The sequence below is a fragment of the Glycine soja genome, chromosome 10 (assembly GCF_004193775.1).
Source record: "Glycine soja cultivar W05 chromosome 10, ASM419377v2, whole genome shotgun sequence".
Taxonomy (NCBI): Eukaryota; Viridiplantae; Streptophyta; class Magnoliopsida; order Fabales; family Fabaceae; genus Glycine; species Glycine soja.
In genome coordinates, this window is record NC_041011.1 from 40,454,485 (window position 1) to 40,464,907 (window position 10,423).

Genomic DNA, 10,423 nt, shown 5'->3' on the forward strand with positions numbered 1-10,423 from the left:
AATGCATTTGTGCTTAAGACTTTGATGATGCTACTAAAAACAATATTAAATCGAATCTACACAAAAAGAAGCTACCTTGACTTTGAAACTTTTTCAGGAAGCTAATCCGAGGATGTCTTCCTCAGTCGGGCAAGGTTTGAATACTTATCTCTTAATTTTTTTAATGTGTCCAACTTTCCATTCAATAATAGCTTATTTATTCTTTTGTGAAGCTATTTTACTTTAGATTTGATTTATTATAATTTCAGGTTGTTGCCTTGGATATAACTTTACCAGTGAAGCAAGCATTCCATGCTCTTTATCGAGAGGTATGCTTTTTCTTCCCCTCATTACACTAAAAATGAGCATGTGTTTATCTTTCTTTTCACATCAGATAACACACCCATGCTCAAGCAATGTATGATACTATGTTTATCTGCTTTCAGGGAATATCTATGGCTCCTTTATGGGATTCTAACAAGTGCCAGTTTGTTGGAATGCTTAGTGCGATGGACTTTATTCTAGTACTAAAAGAGGTTTGTGGGGAATAAAATATTTAATAAAATATCCTATACCAGCTTTCAGTAGTACTGAAAAATGAGAACTTGCCAAATGGTAAATAATGAAAAACTGAAATTTCCAAAATGTATATCATCATCGAGGCCTAGATTATAGTGAAGTTGAAAGAAATTACGAGGTGCTGATCTATCCATTTGGTTTAGTTATGGCATACATTAATGTTGTAAATCTTAATTGTAACTAGACTTTGATCCCGTGCAATGCACGGGTTTTTTTAAATTATATATATATATATATATATATATATATATATATATATATTATTTTTTATTTATTTAATTATATAAATAAAAAAAATAATTTTTAAATATTTTGTATTATGTTAAACATAATTATATTATTAATGAAAAAATCGATTAATTATATTTTTAATTGAGTTAATTTTATCTTAAAAATTAAGTATACGTAATTTTCTGTTCTTTCAAATAATAATGATGACGTAATATTTTTATAAAATTATCCATTTTAAATATTTTTAGCAGTGAAACAAATATATAAATATTAAAATTCAAAAATAATGTTAAATATTATATTTTTAATGAACATATGTTTTCTTTAAGCTTATTAATTTTATTGAATTTTACTATAATTTATTTTTTTTCTCCAAATAATAATATTATTGTGATACCAATATGAAACATACAAGTTAAAGAAAAATAAATAATATATATATATATAATTTATAATATTTATTTAAATTTGAGTGTACATTTATAATAAAATTTTAAATATTTTTTAAATTTTTTGAAATAGTATGAATTCTATTAAATATGTGTGGTCATTAATTATTTTGAAAACTATCATTTTACTTATTTTAAATATATTAGTTTTGTATAATATTTTAAATGTTTTGAAGTTTGAATTAATTAATCTCATTATCACGTAATATAAATTGAATAATCTCGATTTAATAATAATAATTAATATTAATATTTATTTTCCTTTAGTTTTAGTTTTATTTTCATTGCTTACTAATTTTTGAAATTTATTTATAAAAATAATTATATGTTTCAAAATCTAAATATTATTATTTATATATTTATGAACTTATTAAAGATGTCACCAATTATTTGTATTTATTACTAACCTTTAATATCTTATTAACTATTAAATTCTATTGTTTCTTTGTAATAATAATTATATTGTTACATAAGTTAGCTATTTCAAATTAATGATATTTAATTGATGTTTATTATCCTTTATGGTCTAAATATATAAGGATATTAAGTTATAATTTCTTATTATTGACCTTTATAAATAAATATTGTCACGGTATAATGTAAAAGTAAGATTTATAATACAATAGTTATAGAAGAAAAAACATGAAACATATCTTGGAAAGAAAAAATAAAAAATAATGAAAGACAAAGAGAAAGATGATTCATGTAAGAATTTTCTAATAAAAGTATGATATGATTCAAATGTTTATTCAATTTCACAAAAATTATTTAAAGAACTAAAAATATAAATATAAACAAATTTATTTTTTATCAATGATGAATATAGATCCATGTTGTACCTTACTAATCTAAAAAAGTTAAATTTTAATTTTTGACGATGATCGATAGCACATTCAAAGTATCATTTTATAGATAAAAATGAAGAATAAAAAAAATGATATATATTAAAACATATAATAGCATAACAATAAAATGAAGAAGAAAAAAACAGAAATGATACTTGCAAGAAAAAAATAATTATAAAATACAAAGAGTAAGATGATAGACCTCATCAAATATGGTCTCTATTTCCATTTATCATTCCTCACAAAATGTATTGAATAAATGATTCATATAAGAACTTTTTAATAAAAACATGATATTGATTCAAATATTTATTCAATCTCATAAAAATTATTCAAAGAAAGAGTTAGACCTAAAATCAAAATATAAATATAAATAACATTGAAAATAAAAATTGAAATAGATGAATTTTTATCAACTATGAATATTGATCCACCTTATACCTTGTCGATCTAAAAGAATTAAATTCTCAATTTTGACGATGATCAATAACACATTCAAATATCTTTTTTCATGCATAAAAATAAAAACAAAGAAAAAAAGAAATGATATTATAGTATTGAAAAGAAGAAGAAGAAGAAGAAAAAAAAAGAAGATAAAAAGCACACTAGAAAGAAATTAGATGGATATTTACAACCTTTTAAAATAGAGTTTATATAAAAAATGAAATCATCAATTTGATTTTGATGATGAACGTAAAAATGGATATTATATTATATTATTTTAATACATATAACCGTTAAATCTTATTGATATTCATTGTGTAACTTCAATGTGATATTAAAATTATCTAAAATATAATTAATTATTTTATCTTTGAACAAAGAGTCATTTTAGAAAACATAATTTAAAATTAAAAAATATTGTTAACTTTATCATACAATAAATGTTGTAAGATATATTTTTACATATAAGTATTTTTATATAAAGGTGAAGCCAATAAGATTAACTATTACATTTTTACAACCTTTTAATTATAATCAATGACTAAATATTATTAATTTTATAAATAATTTCATTATTAAATAGCTTTAAATAATACTAGAATTTTATAAAGAACCAAGTGAAAAAAAGCAAGAAACAAACAATATATTATACTTTTTAATATATAATGATAATAATAATGTCTAGTATTTTATTATATATAATAATAATGTCTTACACAATTTTAATATATATTATTTTAGCGTATATAATATTAACAATATTTTTAGTTATTTTGTGAAATATATACTTCAATGTACCTTTTTTTTTTAAAAAAAAAAAGCATAGTCAAATATTATTTAATTTAATATTAATGTAAAATTATTATTTAAAATTATATAGGGTTAATACATTTAAATTATTATGGATGAACTTAATTAAAAATTATATTTCACATATAAGTTAACTTAATGTTTAGATTTATTTATTTCACATAAAATTCAATTTTAAAACTTATTCATGTATATATAATAATTTCCTATTAATTTTGTTTGATATGATTCAACAGTATTTTAATATATATAATCCTTAAATCTTGTTGGTATTTATTATATAACTTCAATATGGTATTAAAATAATATAAATATAATACATATTTTTATCACTGAACAAAGAGTTATTTTAAAATTTATAATTAAAAATTAAAAAATATTTTTAACTTTGTCCTACGATAAATTTTGTAACATATATATATATATATATATATATATATATAATTTTTATATTTTTTATTTTCATATTGTATTATATTATCTTATAACTTTAAAGTCATGAATTTAATTTAGTATTTTTCCAGAAATATATTTTAAAGTTATTAATTATAAAAATAAATAAATTTGTGCATAGATGATAATATTAAATTAATTTAAATTTTTACATTTATTTTATTTAATAATTTTTCTTTCATATTCATTCAATATCTAAAATTAAATATTACAAATAATTTAAATTATTATCGGTGTTATTTTGAATTGAATAATACTTTCCAAATCAATAGTTTTACTAACTTGATACATGATATTACAAAACTCAGCTTATGTTATTCTTCTTTCAAATTATTAATTTTATTCACCATGATAGATATTAACTTTTATATATTATAAATAGATAAATAGATTGTGTAATGATTAGTAAACCCTGTTACCATCATTTTAGGCTAATTACGAGTAAAGTATCAAATTAGTCCCTCATTTATGGAGACGTTGTCAATTTGGTATCTGAAATTTAAAAAATATCAAAATGATCATCGACGTGTGATGTGGCACGTTAAGTGTCACATGGAAAATAAGAGTCAATTTTTGTATATAGTGTCAAATTGATCCCTAATAGTTTTCGGTCTAATTGAAAACGTGATGAATTCTCTCTCACCATTTTCTCCCTCCTATGATTGAAGGATATCGTTCCTGTGCTAGGTCCATGTCGATCATTGCTCTTCCAGTGGTGGTGGTGTTGATGGTTGTCGTTCTTCGTCACCCTTCACTATTCATTGACGCAATAAGTGTTTTTGTATGTTTCACGTCATCATCATCACCCTCCAGTGTTGATTGACGCAATCGGTGTTTTTCAGAAGAGGTAGCTCTTCTACGACAATAGCAAAGACGATTTGATGTGACGTTTCCCTTTGTGCTTGAATTAGCAGACATGATAGACCACAAAATAATTGAAGAAGAACTACAAAGATGAAGAAAGATAAATAGGAGAAAAATAAGAATTGAATGAGAGTATGAGTAGGAGGAAAAATATCATTTTAGTCCCTTTAATGTCAATTTAGTTCCTCCTTACTTGGAAGTAGAAGAAATGATGTGGAAGTTCTACGTGTACGTCCAGGTGACACTTAACGTGCCACGTCACATTTACTATGTTGAACGGTGTTAAGAGACTACTAACGACAGGAACTAAACCTTGCAAATGAAATGTAAAGTTGACGATGATTTTGACCTCTTTTAAATCTCAGGGACCAAATTGACAACGCCTCCAAAAGTGAAAGACTAGTACTTTAGTGGATTAATTACCTATCATTTGTGAAACTGGTTCACATAAGACTATTAAGATCCTGAAATGTTTTAAAGAGAATTTTATGAGGGAGGACATCGAATATGTGCCTGCTGGATCCCCTTGACACTTTGTTCTTCTGGAACTTTTATTCTTTTCTTCCCCTCTCCTCGCAGTGTCCTTGTTGCTGCATCAATTTCCCTTTATATCTTTCTGGCCTATGTTCTGGCTTCTCATTCTATCCTATCTGCCGCTGTCGATGACCATTAGCTAGTGATTAGGTTAATGGTTATTGATTAGCTTCTTAATTTCTTCATTGATTGATCGTCCTCAAGCTGTTAATAAGAGATCAAGTTTGCAGCCCTTACATACAGTTCTCTCCAAAGTACCCTTTGTTTCAAAATCTATGATTTGTAGGGCACTCCTATAGAGAAATACATACAATAATTCTGCAAACTCTCTGGCTCATCTAACATGCTTAATTTCAGATGGGGATTCATGGATCAAACTTGACTGAAGAACAACTTGAGACACATACTATAGCAGTATGGAGAGAGACACAAGAATGCAGAACTGATAGTAATGGGAGAACATACCCACAACATATGGTTCATGTAAGTGCTCCTGAGCGTTGTGACAAAATTTCCACACATTAAATTAATCAGGGATTCCCCAACATGATTGATGAATATTAAATTCATACATAGATAGATTAAATGTGATTTCAACATTATGTCTTGAAGATGTTGCTTATTAGCCATGTACTTCATGCTGATCTTGATTTCTTGTTATGTTTATCTTTCGTGATTGTATAGTATTTTATGCTATGTTTATATTTATTCTGTAGGCTGGGCCCCTTGAGTGTCTAAAAGATGTTGTTTTAAAAATTTTGTAAAACAAAGTGGCAACAGTTCCTATTATCCATTCTTCAGAGGATGATTCATTTCCTCAGCTGCTACACCTTGTTTCCCTCTCAGAAATACTAAAATGTAAGCTTCTAGATTTATTGACTAAGCATAAATTGTTTGGAACTAATGTATGGACTTAATTCTCAGGTATATACAGGCATTTTGAGCACTCTTCTCATTGCTTGCCCATTCTTCAGCTACCAATTGATTCAATACCTGTAGGTACATGGGTATCAAAAGTCGGGTAATCCAATAAAAAGCCACTTGCTATGCTAAGGCCAAATGCTTCTCTTGGTGATGCTTTGTCTCTGTTGATTCAAGATGAGCGTTCTTCTCTTTCTAAGTTGTGGTCAAGTCTTTTGTTCTGGCTAGACGTAAAATGGTCCTTAAGTTTGTTGCTGCAAGTTGCAGTTCTTTTTCCTTCTCAATAAAAGGAATTCTTTCAAAGCCTTATGTTAAACAATGTGTATCACTTAAGGAAGAGAACAGAAAATTGAAGGATAGATTCTTGGATAGGTACATATGATGCACCATTCATTTATGCACTGAATGTCTGAACTTATAGAAACAAGTAGTGAGTTGGTCAAAACTGCATGATGAGACTCAAATTTGAAAATGTCAAATCAATTGTATGTTTTTGTTAATCCAGCATGGCAAAGAAAATGATATACCATTTCTACCTCAGTATTTGCAAAATTGGAGTGTTTCTTTCTTTGATACATGAATAATTTCCCCCTTTGCAATGGGAACTTAGAACTTCATAATTCTGGATTTATTACATAGTAGTGTGGTATTCATGTTAGAACTTAGAGGCAAATCATATTCATATTAATTATTCTATAACTCATTTTTGCAGCTGAAGTTAGCTCAATACCGATTGTGGACAATAATGATTCATTACTTGATATAAATTCAAGAAGGTAGGAACTCTCTTTCTCCTGTGTCCACATGTGTGTGATTCTCATTTTTATACTTAAAAAGGGGGAGAAGATGTTCCTCAAGCATATGTGTCTATGTGATATGTATTGATTTTTCTTTTCAGAGATATTATTGCATTGGTTAAAGATAAAGTGTATGCAAGGATAAGTCTGAGTGGGTTTAGTATCCATCAGGTAATTCCTCTCTCTCTCTCTCTAGTTTGTGGGGCTCTGTATTGGTAACTTATCCTGAAATATTGTGCTGATTAGAGGAAACTTGTAACAATAGTAAACCAATAGTATTGCACAAATAGGAAATGAAAAGCTAATTAATGTAGTTTTTTTTTGGTTATGATGCCTCAACTGTGTAGCATGCAATAATCTTTTAGGTTAAATAAAATTTTAGTCACTATCTATGGTTTCACTCATTTTCAATTTTGTTTCTATAATTTTTTTCCCTTTTCAAATTGGTCCACATACTTACAAATGCTAAAAAAATAGCCCCGATGATCAACTCCTATTAAGATGTCCCTCATTGGCTAGGAATATGTTCAAAATCCTCCTTATAAGACAGGTAATCCTCCCTTCTTGAGCTGTTTTTTGGAGTTGAGTTGACCAATTTATTTCTTAGTATATGGTATTAGAGCCTATCCAATCCTAATATTGGGCACTCATCAATTAGATAACTCTGGTAGTGTTTCTTTGTGGAGTAAGTGATCCTTTATATGTGCTAAAATGTCTACTAGGTTCTTCATTTCAGTAGATGCACCACGCTAGTAAGTTATCTTTTTTGAGTATGTGCTCCTTTAGAGGCTCTTATTTATATGTATAATGTAACCAACGTAAATGACTTTTGTAATCAATACCAAGTGTTGTTGTTAGGAGCAGAGGGGAGGGGAAGAAAACTACACTACTTGGTTTCGAGGACCAAGACCGAGCAGAGGGGAGGGGAAGAAAACTACACTACTTGGTTTCGAGGACCAAGACCTCCTTACAAACTAATTTTCTAAATTCTTCTCTTTCCGCCTTATTCATTGATTCTTAGAGCTTTTATACACAATTGCATGTCTATATTCTCACTACAATAACCGCTATAATAATCACTACAATAACCGCTATAATAACCACTACAATAACCGCACCCCACTACAATAACCGCTACTAGAATGATAACTACCCCTATGACAGGTTTCCATGGCAGAGCATCTTCTTCCTAACAGTTGTTTGATTTCATTTGTCAGCAAAAGTTGAATCTACATATTTTTGCACTTTATGGTTGTAGGCATTGCTTTTGGGACGAGATGCTAGATTTTCTTGCAGGCTTCACAATGGACCGAGATGTCATATGTGTTTGAGGTCTGATTCATTGCACAAAGAGCGCTTGGCAAATCCTGGTATTTCTTCTATTCTAGCAATCTCCTTCCCCTTTCTTGGCAGAAAAAGAAGAAAAAAACCAATAAATATTCGGTGACCGATTTTCTTCTCTTTACATTACAGGTGTTAGACAGCTTGTGGTCATAGAGGCTGGCAGCAGGCTTGTGGAAGGTATCATTTCTATAGGCAACGTGTTCAGGATCTTGTTAAGTTAGTTGGGAATATATGGCTATCATTTTGCATGAAGGGAATTGCAGGGGTAGCCCTGGAAAAGACTTGTGTTCTATGAAAACAAGTTATCTGAGTTATTGCCCTGCCATCATGGCCAGCCTGCTTTTTATATATAGGATAGAAATTGTAGAGAGAAAAGTCTGTAAATTGAGAGATTAGTTTTTTCTCCTTTAAACAACTTGATGATATCATGATTTTCTCCTTTGTGCCGGCACAAATGCAATATTTGTGTCCTGTGCTAACAGAAGAAATCAAGGAGGAAAAAAAGAATGGACTTGATAGGGTAATGCGGCACACCGTTGGTTGGTTGGAATAGTAAAAGGTATTTTGGGTTCCATTATGATTCTAGTTTTCTCTTAGGACTGGCGAGTTCATGACTTCATGTTGCTGTACTTGCATTTGAATGAATTCGTCTTTTCCTAATGCATCACTTGCCTGGCCTGCCAAGGCAAATGGATAGGACCATAATGCTAGTTAAACATGATAGTTAATATATTTATTATCCATTAATACTTTTGAAAACTTTTAATCCATTTGATATCTATTTTAAGTAAACATTCAATTCATCTGTTAAGAGTTTCTAATGCATGGATATATCACACATTCATTTAATGTACAGTCATATTTTAAATTTTATTGAGTTTCTCAAATTCATGTTTTTCTCCAAAAATTCATTCTTTTATAAAAACTCTAAAAAATAATTCTATACTTTAGTTAATATTTTGCTATTTATGGTTTTCATTTGAATAATATTCATTATTTTTATTTTGAGTAAAAGTTACAATTAATGATACTTAAAATATTTTGCCACATTTTATTTGCCCGCGAGGCATTGAATTGTACGTCGGAGTCGTATAACTAAAGAAAGACCATGAAAAGTTTATAATGTATGTGTTTAATTTTTCGAGTCTTTTGTAGTATCACTAAAAATTTTTTTTATATCATTCTCACGTTTGCATAAAATAATAACTTTAGTGAAAATTTTGAAAGGTTTGTAAATTTACTTGATATGAAAATGTAATGTTGTTTAAGGTTTAGATAAGTTGAAAGAGCTATCATAAAGTCTATATATGCAATGTTAATTAAAAAGTTGATTTGGTCAGTATTGAGATTGTTTAGACTTCGGATGAAATGAATTTGAAAGAATGTGATAACGTGTATATAGAAAATTGATTAATGTATTTTCTACTAAGAATTCAAAGGGAGTTTAAATATGATATTTTTTTATTGTATTTTACTTCCTATACGATATAATTTTATTTTTACTCGATTGAAGGCATTCAACTTAAATAATATTATTCAATTAAAATAATACAATTATCATCTCTCTAGAGTAGGTCAAGGGATACTTATATGTTAGAACATATTATCCATCTTGGTTCAAATATTATAAGATATCTTTTTTTTAATTTATAAGAATTAAAGACAAATAAAAATTCATAATTCGTATAACTTGTTCGACAGTTAGACACGCTAATAAATGTTACAAGATATTTGTATCATGCGCTTAATTACAAAAGCTAACAGACAACATTAAAAGCCACCAATAGACGAAAAATATTTGAATTTAATTTCTAAACTATTTTAATTAGATTTTTTCAGAAAAAAATATAAATTATATTAAATAAGGACACAACTGGGAGTCCTAAACCATTCACAAGATTACAGGAAAGCTGCCCAAAGATAGCCAATGGTTACCAAGTATTAACATAAGAAAAATAAATAAATTGTAACCAGGGGCAAACAGCTAGCCATAAATGGCCTTAACAATACAACGTAACCCACTCCCCCAAATATTTGGTAAATTAGATTTTACTTTAGCAGAAAAAAGATTTGGTAAATTTTGAATTTAGAATTAAGAAAAAAAAAGTTAAATATTTGACAGGTATTGATATTCAAAAGGTTGTTAAATAGCAAGATAATCTATTAAATATTT

The 10,423-nt window shown here is 27.6% G+C and overlaps 1 protein-coding gene across 1 annotated transcript; it reads left to right on the forward strand.

The window, feature by feature from the left end:
- Positions 1–112: 112 nt before the first annotated feature.
- LOC114371754 (sucrose nonfermenting 4-like protein) lies at positions 113–8,997 on the forward strand. Its single transcript, XM_028329098.1, has 8 exons — positions 113–124; positions 249–308; positions 426–515; positions 5,641–5,671; positions 6,822–6,885; positions 7,008–7,077; positions 8,165–8,276; positions 8,380–8,997. Exons 1-8 carry the CDS (start codon positions 113–115, stop codon positions 8,469–8,471), a joined length of 531 nt encoding a protein of 176 aa, XP_028184899.1. The 3' UTR covers positions 8,472–8,997.
- Positions 8,998–10,423: the final 1,426 nt, after the last annotated feature.